Here is a 17,412-nt window from a genome sequence, read left to right as displayed (position 1 = left end):
ATTTAGAAGTTTATCCACCATGTCAGTTGCACAGGTTTTAATTAATTCGGCGTCATTGAACGGTTTTTTTGGCCTTTGCCAGGTTCCAAGCCACACGTAAGAATGCTGCGGTTACAGGCTTTCAGAATGTTCCGGATAACTGCATTTGAAATTTCTGCGCAATGCCCCGAAATGCCGTTTCAAGTTATCATTCTTGCAGACCGCCACGGTCTTGTGCATAATAAACACGTTGGCTTTGCATTGTGGTGGTCAGGCAAAATAAAACAAAACTGTTAAGTCCATTCGCTTTTAAATATTCTGTGTCTACCTTTCTCTTTTTTACAATCGCCATGATTTCGTTGTCAACCCTTGTCACTAGCTGTCAATGAACCTGCGCCGTTTGCATTTTCGCGCCAGCATTGTGATTGGCTGATGGAGTACCGCGAGAGCTATGTGAGATCAGAGTGCTTCGTGTGTTTTCGTGCGGTGATGTCATGCCAACCCAAATGAAACTGAATACACTTTTATTGCATCAAGCGGGCCAAAAAAAATCATTTGCGGGCCGGATGTGGCCCGCGGGCCGCCTATTGAAGAGCCCTGATGTATACTATAGACACTGCAAAAACGTGAAAAACATTTTAGATTAGATAAGAAACTATGGAGCGATTTTAGTCTCATTAATTATTCATGCGTAAAACAAGATACACACATGCGTAAACAGTTTCGCATGCATAAAACCTAATTTACGTGCACATGGTATATATTTACATTTACGAAAAGCAATTCACGTGCGTAAAACAAAACTATTTTCTCATAAAGTACGTTTCGCAAACATACAACTGCGCACAAAACTTTCGAAAAGTTAAAATGTACACGTTTGTATTGTTATGCGAATGTAAAAATCGTAACACACGTGTGAATCGCCTTGGACGTGTGTGTGTGTGTTTTGAGACTCTCCTGGCAACGCACTTGGGTTGTCGTACTCTTTAGCCAATCAGATTCAAGCTTACCATTCAACCAATCACAACCCACTGAGGGTGCAGGACTCGAGGAAAACGGCTCTGCGCAACTTTAGTGCAGTTTGGCTCAAATACAACGGAAATGACGCATCACCCTCACCGCAGGTTAATCACATTACGATCTGTTCCACGCTTGCGCAGCTTCGTGGGTACAATTTATTATATTTTTTACTTTTAAATAAAATACATTACTCAATTTACTTCGCTGATGTCCACCTGGTCTCATTTCACTATATGTTCTGTCAAGTCAGTTTGAAATACTCTAATGTTTCCCCTGACTTTGTAGTTCTTTCTTCATGTAAATGAATATAGTCTAGTTAGACATACCTGTTATGTTCCTTATTCGCTTCTGTAAACGCCATTGAAGGGATTATTTTACTAATTCAGATTAAATGGATAGATATATTAGCCTATATAGACACATACTAATAAATTACTACATTTAAAGTTAACTAGTATTATCAGATTTTAATAAAAACGACACAAAGCATCTTTGACAATACTACTGACCTCAGATAGAAACACGGTAAGGTAAATAGACATGATACAGCAATGAATCGCAAAATGGGAGGAAACTGAAGATTTGCAGTCGATAAAAACACTTTATTCCACATGTAACCAAAATCATGTTCATGTAACAACTCTATTATTTTGGATTGGCAACCACATAAACTGTCAAGTAGTGAACTATACTACTCTAAGAATTAAACTGGTTGAGGTGGCCAAGTATGAACCAGATTCCGGTCAAAGAATCAAGAGTGAAGGAAGACATTGCGGCTTTGTTTGGCAATCCTATTTATTCCTGTTGCCGCTATGATTGAACATGTGGGTTTGTTCTACAAAGGAACAAGAGAAATAATAACAATTACAAATTATCAATAACCATCGCTAACATTGTTAGCAAAGCCAACAGCGCTTATAATGCAAATATGCACAGTACAAATGTATAACCTACATCTCCACCTGAACCCTAATACAATGAACACCACATATAATAATATTTAGGGTAATATATTATCACAAGTAGTAATGTGCAAACCCGTTTGTAGCAGCTACATGTAGCGTTAGCTTAGAAACATCGCGGCAATCACGTCCGCAAATAACCGCTAAAGCGGAACAATACAAACAATGTAAACATTCGAAACAGCAATAGCTTACATAATACTGATTTCAACATTGTGCAAATAAATGAACACATTACGGAAAAGGAGCAGCAACATGAACAAAGGATGAAACCTTTACTGATAGGTTACACTAATACTGGTCCGTCTGGGAAACACTAAAAACACTTTAGTTCCTAAGGCAGGCTTTCTGACATAAACATATATCGTAATGGTAACGTAAGCAACGTTTAAAAACATAAAAACAGACTCGCCGTGAACGGTTAAACTATGTAACGTTAGCCTACAAAACAAAATATGTGCCGCCTGCACCAAAGCTGCGCAGAGCCGTTTTCCTCGAGTCCTGCACCCTCAGTGAGTTGTGATTGGTTGAATGGTAAGCTTGAATCTGATTGGCTAAAGAGTACGACAACCCAAGTGCGTTGCCAGGAGAGTCTCAAAACACACACACACACGTCCAAGGCGATTCACACGTGTGTGACGATTTGTACATTCGCATAACAATACAAACGTGTACATTTTAACTTTTCGAAAGTTTTGTGCGCAGTTGTATGTTTGCGAAACGTACTTTATGAGAAAATAGTTTTGTTTTACGCACGTGAATTGCTTTTCGTAAATGTAAATATATACCATGTGCACGTAAATTAGGTTTTATGCATGCGAAACTGTTTACGCATGTGTGTATCTTGTTTTACGCATGAATAATTAATGAGACTAAAATCGCTCCATAAGAAACATTCAGAACTAAAAGTTGGAAGAATTTGTTCGATGGCATGTGAATATGGTGTGTTACTGAATGGGGGTAATAAATAAAACCAGAGTAAAGAGATCCAGTGATGTTGGTGCTCCAGTATGAACCTACACTACAGTATGTTTGTGAGAGTTCATAAATGTTTGTGTTTGTATTAATATGATTCAGAATAACTTAAATTCCCTACTTTTTCATTTCTGTAATGAACAGAGTTTAGAGGAGCGCTGCCAGCGGATCCTTCAGGACATGGAGAGTTCTCTCACAGCCCGGGACCGGGTGGGCATTCAGGACTTTGTCCTATTGGATGCTTACACCAGTGAGACTGCATTCATAGACAACCTCCGAAAACGCTTTAATGAAAACCTAATATATGTGAGTACAACAGCCCCTCATTAGACCTTTTAGTGTAGACTTTAGATAAAGGCTTATGCTGGCAATGCAGTGTCCAGTATCACTATTGCTTGCATTATTGACATAGAATAATGGGGAATTTCATGCTGGACGCAGCTCATTAAACACAGACAGGGCTACGAAATGAAAATGCCCTTCATTTATTTATTTTGAAGGATTGAAAACTAACTTCACTGATGATTCAGCAGTGAGTGTTATACTGTACATAGTTAAGTTCAATCTATATGAGGTTATTAAGGGCACCTCACAAAGGTAATCCTTCAACAGGGTGTAAGATACTGCTGACACAACCTTACTGCCTTGAAATATTTCCTTTACCTTGAAGAAACTTTGAAGGTTAAACTAATCAGACTTGCTTTGCTTTATTTATAACTCTGGCGCTATTGAGACAATGGTCATTTTTAATGCCTGAAATGTTTTTTCTATTAGACCTACATCGGAACCCTGTTGGTATCAGTAAATCCATATAAGGAGTTGGGTATTTATACCAAGAAACAAATGGACATTTACATGGGTGTCAACTTTTTTGAACTGCCGCCTCATATGTAAGTTTGCATACATATGGTTGCTTTTGTCATTGAATTCTGGCATTGGGTGTATTACACAGTGGCTTTAATAAAGACTCACAGTTAATATAATGTTTGATTTAAACATGCACCTAATTTGAATAATCATTTTCTGGGCCTCTCAGATTTGCGCTTGCAGACAATGTTTATCGGACCATGATAAGTGAAACAAACAATCACTTCATCCTCATCTCTGGTGAAAGTGGTGCTGGTAAAACCGAGGCTTCTAAGAAAGTTCTTCAGTTTTATGCGGTGAGCTGTCCAAGCACCAGACTGCTGGAAAGTGTGAGAGATCGACTCCTGCTTTCCAATCCAGTGCTCGAGGTCAGTGGAATACAGTGGAAAAATCTGAACGTATCACTATATAAAGTAAAAAAAGAACATATTGTAGTTCAGTCATTTATCTCTACAGGCATTCGGAAACGCCAAAACTCTGAAAAATGACAACTCAAGTCGTTTTGGAAAATATATGGACATACAGTTTGACCATCAGGTAAAGGAATTAAAAGTATATTTAAAAGTAGTTTCAAATTTTTTATTAAAAATCCTATATATTTTTTATAGGGAGCAGCAGTAGGCGGCCACATCTCAAGCTATTTACTTGAGAAGTCAAGAGTGGTAGACCAAAATCATGGCGAGAGGAACTTCCACGTCTTTTATCAGTTGGTAGAGGGAGGGGAGGATGAGCTTCTTCGGTGGCTTGGTTTGGAGCGAAATTGTCAAAACTACCGTTATCTTATTCAAGTAAAAAAACAACAGTTAAACTTTATAATTAGATTATATTAGACCACATTTTCATAGATAAAAAATAAGAAATTTATTGATTTTCAGGGGGAATGTGCCAAAGTGAGCTCCATCAATGACAAGAGTGACTGGAAAACTGTACAGAAAGCTCTTGCCATCATTGAGTTCAGCGAAAAGGATATAGAGGTGAGATATTGTGAGTGACCGGATTGATCAAACTCATAAAGTTATAATTTAAGCAAACAAACACTTGTTGTTCTTTTTCAGCATCTGTTTGCAATCATTGCCAGTGTCCTTCATCTTGGCAATGTCCCCTTTGAGGCCAATGCTATGAGTTACGCCACAATAAACAGCAGTGCAGAAATACACTGGCTGTCAAAGGTATGCTTCACTGTGAGTGTTAGGATATTAGGATATTTCTTCTGTCCTTTCTTACTCTTTTCTTCTTCTTCTTAGCTATTAGGCATTCCTTCCAACATGTTACTGGAAGGTTTAACTCACAGAAAGATTGAAGCCAAAGCAGAGGAGGTGAGGATTCAGAGCTTTTTTCATTTATTTTAAATGTATTTACTGTTAATACATTTTGTGCTGTCTCAACATAAACTTATTTCATTGCTGAGGAAAATTAATTATATTTTTGTTTAGTTTAAGGTTTTCATTATTTATTTCATTCAATTTCAAGGAACAGAAATGTTTTAATTGAACTATATAACTTTGGTTATGATTTTACATACGAAATAGTCAGTGAAGTCTCATTAAATATTTCTGTTCTCAGGTTTTAAGTCCTTTCACTGTTGAACATGCAAAATATGCCAGGAATGCACTGGCCAAAGCCATCTATGGCCGGACATTCTCATGGCTTGTTAACAAGATTAACGAATCATTGGTAAACAAGGTAGAAATGTAAAAAAAAATTCATAATATTTTGAAGTGTAAAATCCATTATTTAATTCATGAATTAGTAGATTATTAATCTGTTCATCATTATTGATGAAGGATTCAACCAGAAAGACTGTGATTGGACTGCTTGACATCTATGGATTTGAGGTTTTCGATGTAAACAGGTAACAGTAAAGGACAACACTTAGAATTTGATTTGTTTTTCGTACACAGAATGCCCGAGTAAATTTTTTAAAGGGGTTAATTAGTTCACAAAAAACTATTGAGTAACATTTGTGTCAGAACAAACCCTCTAGACACTTCATTTCAAATAAATGGGCCATCTACACAGAAACTAGTAGTTTTTCTTTTGCCAGTTAATTGTTATAAATTTGTAAAATATATACTGTATGTTATTGTACTGTATGGATTCACAGATTTATTCATTTATATACCAAACAGTGTTACAATAATACAATTAATTTAGCAAATTCGCCATGATTTAATAATAACTAGTGCTCTTCTTCACAGTTTTGAACAGTTTTGCATAAACTACTGCAATGAAAAACTTCAGCAGCTTTTTATCGAACTCACCCTCAAATCAGAGCAGGAGGAATATGAGATGGAGGGAATCGAGGTGACCATCAACACTCTAACCTTCAGACAGCCTCAATATAGTCTGTAGTTTTAAAAATGTCAGATTTCGCCTTATTTTCATTTAAACATACTTTTAAAATAATCACTGGTGAAATCAGTTTACATAACATTTTAGTCTCTACCGCCCCAATGAAACCACATCTAGTGATCAGACCTCAGCTTCTATGCTTTGCCATATTTTCATTATCGTGCGTTTCGCCCCCCTTGACCTATTTTAGTGGGAGGCAGTGCCATACTTCAACAATAAGATCATCTGTGACCTTGTGGAGGAGAAGCATAGAGGCATCATATCAGTCCTGGTTAGTTCAAGTGAACCACTGACACACGATATACACAAATACTCGGTCAAGCCATACACAGTTTTAATGTTACATATCCCATAATTTAAGGATGAAGAATGCCTGCGTCCTGGAGAGGCCACAGATTTTACATTCCTTGAGAAACTGGAGGGGAAGATGTCTGGTCATCCTCATTTTGTAACGTCAGTAATGTTCAATACTCCAAATAAAACAAATTTTAAACCATTGCAGAACTTTGATGATTGTTGTAATTTTTACTTTTCTATGGACATTTTATATGAAAAGTATAATCCTCCCCACAATCCCATACTGTAGCTTACACTTTCAAATTGAAGAAATAAGCATATATTGCATCTAGGATTTGAATAAATTGATTAAAAAACTAAAGGTTTTTTTCATAGTCTCTGTAACTCTGCAGACACAAACTGGCTGACCAGAAAACCCGCAAGACCCTGGAGCGAGGGAATTTTCGTCTTTTGCACTATGCTGGAGAAGTTACTTATTCAGTTGTTGGTAAGTTATTCAATACTAACTTTTAAGATACATAATACAGAATACAGATTCCTTATATAGCTGTTCTGTATGATTTCCTCTGTTCAGGATTTCTTGACAAAAATAATGATCTTCTGTATAGAAACATTAAAGAGGTAAGAACCCTCCTCAACCATAAATATTCTCTTTTTATTTGTAAATCAGGACTGAGAATAGATATGCAAAATACGTTACACTCCTTGTCATTTATTGTATATAGACTAAATAAAAGTTACGTTTGTGAAATATATTACTGTCATGGAAAGATTTTAGACATGAGACCAAATAAATAAAACGAGAGACCAATTTAATTTGTAATTTTAGTAGGTTTAGTAGTAATTTAATTAGTAATATTAGCAGTGAAATGTGCTTGGACCCCAGTTATCGACGCGTGCGGCTATGTTTTGTATTTAGGTTATGCGACAGTCTAAGAACACTATAATCCAGCATTGCTTCCCGGCTATAGAACCTGATGGCAAGAAAAGGCCTGAGACGGTAAAGTGAACGAAGTTAACATTTTAATCATAAAATCTTTTCAGGGTTCATAGCAATAAGAAAGTCTGCAAACTGTTTATATAGGATCTCATTGAAAATTTTGTAAAATATAAATATTTTCTTTTATACTTTAACAGCATTCAAGATATACAGGGACTTTATGCAGACTTTACAGATTGTATAGACTTGTCATATTCTCATAACAGGTGGCCACCCAGTTTAAGAGCAGCCTTGCAGGACTCGCTGAAATCCTAATGTCTAAAGAGCCATGGTACATACGGTGCCTGAAACCCAACCACTGCAAGCAGCCAGGTAAGCCTTTCACTTCACACCTCTGGTTAGCGGTTTTGTCTGCTGAATGTTTTACAAGAGCCGGTGACCTTTCTCTCACTCACCTTTTCTCAGGTCTCTTCGATGACGTCATGGTGAGACATCAAGTGAAGTACCTGGGGTTAATGGAGCACCTGAGAGTAAGGCGTGCTGGATTTGCTTATAGGAGAAGATACGAAGTGTTCCTGAAAAGGTGCGTTTGTTTGTTACACAGTAGAACGCAAATGGTCATGGGTTTGTATATAGTAAATGAACTCTCAAATTTCGGACTGAAGTGTTAAGGTCTTTGTACATACAATCCGACATTTTCGTTTGCGTTTATTCGTATTTGGCCTTCGTTTGTATGGTGTCTCTGAAGTTTCTCAAAATGCTTGCTACAGATGCGAAAAACGCAGAATTTTGAATTTTTTTATGATGGACCAAAAAATCGGAGGCAGTTTTTAAATTTGATGGACACAAAGTGAGGTCATATTTATTTTTTAAAGTGCGAAATTTCGGAGGCATATTTCGGATTCACTGTGCAATGGCCTCTATAGTTGTTTAATCCCATTGGTGGCCTTTCGAGGACCTCATTAAACTTACAGATGGCCTAAGCCCTTGTTAACTGAAACTATCTTTGGCCATACTGTTTCATTAGGCGCTCATCTTCTGTATCAGACATTTGTTCTCTCTCACCTCTGTACACACCTCCATGTTGATCTTTGTAGATATAAGGCTCTATGTCCAGATACATGGCCACACTGGAAGGGGACACCAGCAGAAGGAGTGCAGCGACTTATCAAGCATCTTGGCTACAAACCTGACGAGTACAAGATGGGAAGGTAACTACAGTATAAAGTGTGCTGCTTAAATAGAACGACATGTGCTGATGTTTCCTGCATTCATCTAGATGCTTTTTTCAGAACCAAAATCTTCATCCGCCATCCCAGGACTCTTTTTGCCACTGAAGATGCATTTGAGGTCTGCAAGCATGAACTGGGTAATACTCAGAGTCAGACCTGGTCAAAAATATTAAAGTGTATATAGATTAACTAAACCATAGAATTAGGCTAGAATTGGCGATTGTATGGAAGATAATTATATGGACGTTTCTCTGCCTTACATTTTTTTGTTACAGCCACAAGGATTCAGGCAAAATACAAAGGCTACAGGGGGAGAGAAGTGTATCAGAGGCAAAGGGAAGCAGGTATTTGGACATGTCTTGTTTAAGACACTAGAGTGACTAAATTAAACCTACAACAATGCAACACATCGCTTTTAATTTATTTCTACAGCTACCAAGATTGAGACGTGTTGGCGGGGCCTGCAGGCCAGAAAAGAGAGAGAAAGGAGAGCCTGGGCTGTCAAAGTCATCAAGAAGTAAGAAGATGAAATTTTAAGTACAAATTACCATTTATGAAGGCATACTTTTGTACAGGCAGTGAAATTATCTGACAATTCAATGTTAAAGTGATTAGTGAACCTATAACTGGTCATGTAGAACCATTTGACTATTTAGTTTTCTCACAATGTCGTTACTTTGTGTATTACAAACATAATTTTGTTTGATGATTTGAAGAATGTATACATATTTATGAGCTTTAATGATTAGGATTAGGTAGTTATATCATTTCCTCTCTTTTAAAAGGTTTATTAAGGGCTTCATGAACAGGAATCAGCCTGTCAGCATGGACAACTCTGAATATCTGGCCTTTGTCCGACAGAGCTACCTCACTCGACTCAAAGAGAATCTGCCAAAATCAGTATTAGACAAAAACACCTGGCTGACTCCTCCACCGATAATGCAAGAGGTTGTCACACCTATTGAAACACTGTAGCGTGTAACACATTAATATATTTTTTATAAGCAGAGATTCATATGTTTTCACCGTAATGAAGATATACATTGTCGATTGTGCAGGCCTCCGTGCACTTGCATAAGCTGCACACACGTCTCCTTGTGCGGAACTATGTTCGAGGGATCACCGCACAGCGAAAGACGCAGGTACCACAGTCTTTTTCACCTCTCAGTTATCTTAACACTTATTTTGATGTTGAATAATCTGTCTACAACCTTGTTACAGTTCCATTTTATTTTCAGCTGCAAATTAAAGCACTGACCAGTGACTTATTCAAAGGCAAAAAAGAAAACTACCCTCTGAGCGTATGCCAACCCTTCGCTGACACAAGGATAAGTAAGATGTTATGTGTTCGATATTAAACTGCCTAGTAGATTTATTTTAGAAGAGAGTCTTGTGAATGTTATAGCCGATGCATCACTTTGCTGATCGCTTTGTTTGATTTTTGTCTTTAGGTGAACAGGACATAAGCATCAAAGTCTTACAGATGATTTGTCCAGAAGGAATTAAGGCATGTAAAACTAACAACAGTTACTTTAAATCCGTTATTGTCTATGATCACTTACATTTCTTTAAAAGATCCTTTATATCATCACCCGAGTACAGGCAGAAGGTCCAGGTATTTGACTCCAGATATGACACTGAAGTTATTACCTGCTCCAAAAATGCTTTCTGTCTTTTACATATTGATGGTTTGTAGTTCTTTCTGTATTCAGCAAACACGTGGTGCCCATTATTAAACGATTACCAAGATTTCAGTCAGACGGATGTTAAGATTATTGACATTGTTGTGATCTCCCCCTGTACAGTACAGTGTTCCAGTGATTAAGTATGACAGGAATGGCTTTCGGCCACGTTTCAGACAGCTGATCTTCACTCAGGCTGCTGCATATTTGGTGGAGGATGCCAAAGTCAAACAGAGGGTGAATTACAGCTCACTAAAAGGTCATATCTGAATGATAAATTATTCAGTCTCTGATTCCATTTTTGTACACATGATTATATGTTGTACTGTGTGTAACTACTGGTCTTATTAATATTGTTAGCAAGAATTGTGTAGCGACATGGCCCTGGGACCGTATAGTTCTTTATTTAATATTGTACTTTTTATTATATTTTTATATACTAAATAAGGAATATGTTGAATCCATTTCTATATTACATTGGATCACATGCTTGTTTACAGAATATGTCCATAAGCTCAAATTGTTTTAACAGGGGTGTCTGTCAGCCATTTAAGTGATAACTTCCTGATTCTCCATGTTGCATGTGAAGACACAAAGCAAAAAGTAGGTGATTTTTTCTATTTAAATAAACGTATTGCAATTTTTAAGTCTTTATGGAGGCATTTATAATTGTAAACTATTTTATGGCTGTCTCAGTTTTTTGTATTGGTTATTCTATTTTAAGGGGGACCTGGTCTTGCAGTGCAACTATCTTTTTGAGACATTGACAAAAATGTGTGTAGTGACAAAAAACAACTGCCTTGTCAAAGTTGTCCAAGGAAGGTAAGATGCTTTTTTTTTGCAAATGATCCTTTTCTAACAATTAAAAACATGATGGAACTACTAGTGTTTACTTTGTGCTAGTGCTAAATGTTAATGGTGTTTAACAAGAGTGTTTTATATTTGCACTATTTGTTTTACATTTTGTAGTGTGAGGTTTGATATCCAGCCTGGTAAAGAGGGGTTTGTTGATTTCAAGAGCAGCAATGAATTCATGGTCTACAGAGCCAAGAATGGACACTTGATGGTGGTGGGTATACCATATATAAACCAAAAACAATTAAAGTGTTAAACATATTATACAGTGTAATATTATCTATCATTATCTTATCTTAAAAAATGACATAACATTTCAATAAAAAAATTAGTTTAATATTTTCTGTTGCAGGAATCTTAATACTCCAAGACATCAAAATCATAAATATTACTGTACGTTTTCCATTTGAGGAGAAAGGGAAAACAGCATGGGATATTACATAAGTGTTTTTTATTCGTAAAATGTCTTCAGTGTATCGCAAGGTTTATTGTGTATTTTCAGCATATACTGAACACAATTTTTTATGTCATGTTTTTCCTAAATATCCTTCAACTTATGATCAATTACTATGAATAGTATCATAAACATGAATTAAGATTGTCTTGCTTGCTCTTTGTGCAAATCCTAAATAGATTTTCTACCAAAAGAGACCCCCCCCAATAAAATGTTGTATTTGTTCACTTTCTTTGTACCTTCTTAGGAATCAGAAAAAGGAGAACTTAAAATTCTCAGATTTGTTAGACACATTCTGACATTTAAATATGTCAGTTTTGTTAGGGCATTCTTCAATTGCTGCCAAAATCCTGCTTTGCATTGAAAAACATATAGTTAGAGAAGGATGTGTATGTCTGGGAAACGTTAGCAAACCATTCTATGTGCAAAATTAGAAAGAAAGAAAGATCAGCTCTGTGGTGTTAAAGCAAACATTAACCACGCCCTTCTACCCAAGATGTATGGCAACTAACTTATTTTTAATGATGATGCAGTGCACAAATAATTTATGTAATATGTTTTAGTATTTGCTTCTACAAATTCACTTCTGCCATTTTACAAACTATTTGTATGCAGTGTCACAATAAAATAAAAAGTGGTACACTGACGACTAGAATTTGGTGCACATTTGTCTCTTCCGTTTCCTATACAGGGTATAAAAAATATATGAAACATTAGAAACTTTTGACAGTAAAATAATGTATAAAATCTACAAAGAGTTTTCTTAGAAGGCCTGCCAGGTGGTTCATGTATGAAGGTAAATCAGTAGTGAAACTTGAGAGCATGTGGATTTTAATTTGTGAACTTGTAAAGTAAGTATTTGTACCTAAAATGTACACTCACAGCCCCATTGTGAACACTTGTAAAATAAAAAAACTGCATGTTAAGTTGAATGATAAGATTTGCACTCGTGGACAAAACTCACAAATCTGTCTTCTGAATTTGAAGTTGCAGAAAAATAGTCACAAATGTGTAAACTGGCATTTACAAAATACATTGGCAGATACAAATGCATAGTTTCCTAGATTCCGATTTAAATTGCAAACACAAATAGACATCTACAACCTCTCACTGCAGGTTCAAATCTTACTGCCTTTACTTTTGCTATAATTACATTAGCTATAAACCCGTTCCAAAACTAACTTGTGCACTTGAAAACTCAGAGGCGAGAGAAGGAGCGGCATTTGATGACGTCATGCGTGCGACTGAGCCACACTGCCCCCTAACGGAAGGAAAATTGTTTTTTAAATCACTAATACAGTATTAAATTTAAGGTCAAACTGCCATACTGCCACTTTTTTATTAAAAAAATACTTTTCTATTGTATCCTATTTTACATGATTCGTTCTTAGTTTGTCATTTATTATATATTTTATTGGTTTTCTACCCCATCTGGAAAATATTATTTCAGGGATTTTTGACAATAAAGATCTTGAATCTGATAAGGGTGATGTATAGCAACCTAAATAACAATCTAATTTATCTATTTATTCTGCAATAACAACCAACTGGATGCATAGTAATTACCACATGAATAAATAATTGTACACTAGTCATTGATTCAATATTGTAAAGCTCATCTTTGAAAAATCCAAACCTTCCATGAGAAATAAACTTCCAGTTAAACCAACAACCCCAATATTGCTTATGGTGGCATTGTAGTCAGGCTGGCATTATATTTTAAAACAAACCATAGTACCCAACTGAATATCGATAGTATCCAGAGTGATGTCATTAAAATACATTAAGGAATGTTATACAAGATAGTATGATTCATGGGATAGATATATATGATAGTATACATAAGTGTGATCGTTTCGCATAAGTTAAAAAGAGTATTATTTAAAAACAATTAACTATTATCCTTTCATAGTGATTTTCCTTCCGTTAGGGGGCAGTGTGGCTCAGTCGCACGCATGACGTCATCAAATGCCGCTCCTTCTCTCGCCTCTGAGTTTTCAAGTGCACAAGTTAGTTTTGGAACGGGTTTATCGCGAATGAATTTATAGCAAAAGTCAAGGCAGTAAGATTTGCACCTTCAGTGACAGGTTTGAGACGTTGTAGATGTCTATATGTGGTTACAATTCAAATCTGAATCTAGGAAAACGTGTAAATATGTGCAATGCATTTGTATCTGCCAATGTATTTTGTAAATGCCAGTTTACACATTTGTGACTCTTTTTTGCTTCTTCAAATTCAGAAGACAGATTTGTGAGTTTTGTCCACGAGTGCAAATCTCAACATTCAACTTCAGTTTTTTTATTTGACAAGTTTTCACAATGGGGCTGTGTGTGTACATTTTAGTGTACAAGTACAAATTCACAAATTTAAATCTACATGCTATAACATCAGTTTGAGTCCCTTGTGGCGAATGAACAAGAATATTGAGATTATTCAGGAACTTTTTAAATTGTTTTCGTTTTCTGCCTACTCTGCCTATACAGTGTGCTGACTAAATATTATTGTAAATTGTTTGAAAAATTATTTTCTATCTGTATCGATTTACCAGGCTGTTACAAATTACATATTTTAGAAGTTCTAGACTAGATTTTATTATCTACTACGAAATAAACACCGCAAGTGACTCTCAGGTTCGCAACTCTCAACGCGCTGATTGGCGGATCTTGATGTCAATCATTACTTCACTGCATGACGTAGCATCCTCCTGGTTTCTTCTGTCGACTGTTGTCTTAAAATGGCGCCTTTGGACCTGGATAAGTATGTTGAAATTGCGAGACAGTGCAAGTATCTGCCAGAGAACGATTTAAAGGTAACCATTACCAGTGGCGTTATGTTCTTCCAGGGCGTTTCACATGTTTATTATTAGTTTTATAAAGTCATGTGGGTCGTGTTAAAGACTGGTAAAATATGACTGTGTCAGGGCAGTGCAGGTCAGTGCAGTGCAGTCACTGCGCACAACGTTAGCCAGTTACATTAGCTTGTGTTCCGGGGATTTATTTAGTTTGTGCTATTAGACAACCACAACATCTAATACTAAAACCGTAGTTCGGTCTGGTAACTACTATACATAGCAAAGTAGTTCCGGTGGACTAATGGTTAGCTAACTATGCTGTTAATGCTACCCAATGAGCTAACGTAGAATATGAATTGATTGAAACGCCCATCTGTTTTGTTGGTCATCATTTAGCCTATCTCTGGATTCATTTTGCTATGATATTTCTGTCGTAATAAGATGTTTTTTAAATCTTGACGAAACCATATTCCTATCCACCGGCACATTGATGCATACTAGTAACGTTAGCCTCTTTGAATAATGCCACATTGTTGCCCATATTGTGATTGTAACCTTACCGTTTTAAAATATTATTTTTGCTTTCTCTTTTTTGTTTTTATATGACCTTAGTCACTTGCGATATACTGTTGTTATTACAAGTCTGTGATTCTTTTTGTGTGTGTGTGTGTTTCATTGCTTTGACAGAGATTGTGTGACTATGTATGTGACCTCCTACTTGAGGAATCAAATGTACAGCCAGTATCCACTCCAGTCACTGTATGTGGGGACATCCATGGGCAGGTGCGAGCAGACCCTTTTAGAGCATCTCTTGTTGTATACTGTACTTGTTGTGATGCACTTTTTTTACAATGTGTGACAATGTTTCTTGACATAAACCAATAAACATTTCTTTGTCATTAGTTTTATGACCTTTGTGAACTCTTCAGAACTGGAGGACAAGTACCAGACACAAACTACATTTTCATGGTATTTTATCCATAAAGAAAACTATACAATGTGTTGTTGTTATTTTTGACAGGATACTCAAAGAAAAATGTTTTTTTTCTCTAGGGTGACTTTGTTGACCGAGGTTACTACAGCTTAGAAACATTCACATATTTGCTAGCACTTAAAGCCAAATGGCCTGACCGCATCACACTGTTGCGTGGCAATCACGAGAGCAGGCAGATCACTCAAGTCTATGGCTTTTATGGTGAGAGACGGCAGAAATTTAATGCATGGCTGTGGGAGTGAATTTATTGTTAATTTTAGATTGAATACACATGAATTTTTGTGGTATTTGATTATTTGCCTTGTAACTGTACTCTCATTCTCCTCTGTCTGTAGATGAGTGCCAAACTAAATATGGAAATGCCAATGCCTGGCGATACTGCACTAAAGTTTTTGACATGCTGACTGTTGCGGCCGTAAGTTGCCTTTGACAATTTGGATAATCTGGGAAGGGAGTGAAGTTATTGATTTTATTAATACGTGTTAAATTAAAAAGAACTGTATATGTGTTATAATTAGACATGCACTGAAAATGTCAAGGAGGCGCTTTTGTGTTATTCTTGGTATACATTGTAAACAACATTAATCAGGCATTGAACTTAAGTCCACTGTGACCATAGATTTTTCTGTGTTCATAACAGCATTCCCTTAATTTTCTGATGTACTTATTGTGATTTTATTCTGCTTTCTTCTCACAGTTGATAGATGAGCAAATTCTTTGTGTTCATGGTGGCTTATCACCTGACATCAAAACTCTGGACCAGATCCGCACTATCGAGCGTAATCAGGAAATCCCTCACAAGGGAGCATTTTGTGATCTTGTCTGGTCTGACCCAGAGGATGTGGATACCTGGGCTATCAGTCCAAGAGGTGCTGGCTGGTTGTTTGGTGCCAAGGTTACCAATGAGGTAAACATTTTTAGGTTACTACTTCACTAGTTTGGTTGAGGGTCTTTTGAGTTTTTTTTTACGTAAAATCTTGCTGCATAAGCAACATTCTCTATGCAAGACAGTTGCCAATCTTACTGCAATAGATATTCGTTTACCTCTGTAATGCAGAATCAGACTTTTCTTTTTCCTTTACAGTTTGTTCATATCAACAACTTGAAGCTGATTTGCCGTGCACATCAGCTGGTTCATGAGGGCTACAAATTCATGTTTGATGAGAAGCTAGTGACCGTCTGGTCAGCTCCAAACTACTGCTACCGTTGCGGTAACATTGCATCCATCATGGTCTTCAAAGATGTGAACACAAGGGAACCCAAGTTATTCCGTGCCGTTCCTGACTCCGAAAGGGTTATACCACCAAGAACGACAACACCCTACTTCCTCTGAAATCTTCATTGCACCCTATACATTGTTCTGTCAAACTCTCTTCTATTATCTTTATTTTCTCTGTATTTTCTTTTTTTAAACAAATATTTTGTAAAGATTGAAGAAATCTCCCCAACGACAGTAATATATGGTTATGTTTAAGTTGATCATTATTTGGTGAGTATAATTTAGTTCACGTGAGATTGACTGATCAAGTGAACATCCTTGTGCTGTTTTCAAAGCTGCTCTTCTCACAGGGCTTAAAATATAGACCTACAGCCACAATGACCCTACAATGAGAAACTATGTTGTAACACAATCAATAGCGGTAATTGTATTTTTCAGAGGATCGAGCGGAAAAACTGAAATTATCCAGACAGTGTTTTTCTTTTTAACATTTCTCAAATGGGTGATGACAAGGCGACAGGACATGGAAGGCTGTGATTATTTTGTACATTAATATAATTGTATTGATTTAATCATCTTTTTCTCAGAAATGTTGTATTTTATTATTGTAGAAAACGGCAACCCATTGACCAACTAAATGTTGAAAATAAACTCCTTTATTATTAAGTTAAATATCTGGTGTAGTGGCCAAATGAGTTTGTGAATTAAATATTACATGTTTATGCGTAGTACAACTGCAGTACTACAGAACAATCTAACACCGTAGAGGGCGCACTTGACCTAAAAATATGAA

At 36.4% G+C, this 17,412-nt stretch overlaps 2 protein-coding genes across 2 annotated transcripts; both read left to right on the top strand.

Moving 5' to 3' along the window:
- Positions 1 to 3,086: 3,086 nt before the first annotated feature.
- Positions 3,087 to 11,522, top strand: myo1hb (myosin IHb; the record flags this gene model as incomplete). The annotated part of the gene is made up of 31 exons (XM_079471358.1): positions 3,087 to 3,242; positions 3,711 to 3,826; positions 3,973 to 4,171; positions 4,260 to 4,340; positions 4,412 to 4,591; positions 4,679 to 4,777; positions 4,859 to 4,972; positions 5,048 to 5,119; positions 5,367 to 5,486; positions 5,588 to 5,655; positions 6,002 to 6,107; positions 6,346 to 6,426; positions 6,517 to 6,608; positions 6,845 to 6,939; positions 7,027 to 7,073; positions 7,372 to 7,452; positions 7,659 to 7,764; positions 7,858 to 7,975; positions 8,490 to 8,603; positions 8,685 to 8,761; positions 8,900 to 8,968; positions 9,057 to 9,141; positions 9,410 to 9,572; positions 9,683 to 9,766; positions 9,863 to 9,956; positions 10,076 to 10,131; positions 10,430 to 10,565; positions 10,839 to 10,909; positions 11,031 to 11,128; positions 11,276 to 11,375; positions 11,514 to 11,522. The coding sequence occupies exons 1-31, from the start codon at positions 3,117 to 3,119 to the stop codon at positions 11,520 to 11,522; spliced, it is 3,057 nt and encodes a 1,018-aa protein (XP_079327484.1). The 5' UTR covers positions 3,087 to 3,116.
- A 2,078-nt stretch (positions 11,523 to 13,600) lies between these two features.
- ppp6c (protein phosphatase 6, catalytic subunit) lies at positions 13,601 to 17,291 on the top strand. The gene is made up of 8 exons (XM_079484070.1): positions 13,601 to 13,702; positions 14,246 to 14,424; positions 15,094 to 15,189; positions 15,310 to 15,375; positions 15,460 to 15,601; positions 15,736 to 15,815; positions 16,098 to 16,307; positions 16,485 to 17,291. Exons 2-8 carry the CDS (start codon positions 14,350 to 14,352, stop codon positions 16,731 to 16,733), a joined length of 918 nt encoding a protein of 305 aa, XP_079340196.1. The 5' UTR covers positions 13,601 to 13,702; positions 14,246 to 14,349; the 3' UTR covers positions 16,734 to 17,291.
- Positions 17,292 to 17,412: the final 121 nt, after the last annotated feature.

This window comes from Barbatula barbatula, assembly GCF_947034865.1.
Source record: "Barbatula barbatula genome assembly, chromosome: 2".
Taxonomy (NCBI): Eukaryota; Metazoa; Chordata; class Actinopteri; order Cypriniformes; family Nemacheilidae; genus Barbatula; species Barbatula barbatula.
This window is presented reverse-complemented; position numbering and strand designations above follow the sequence as displayed.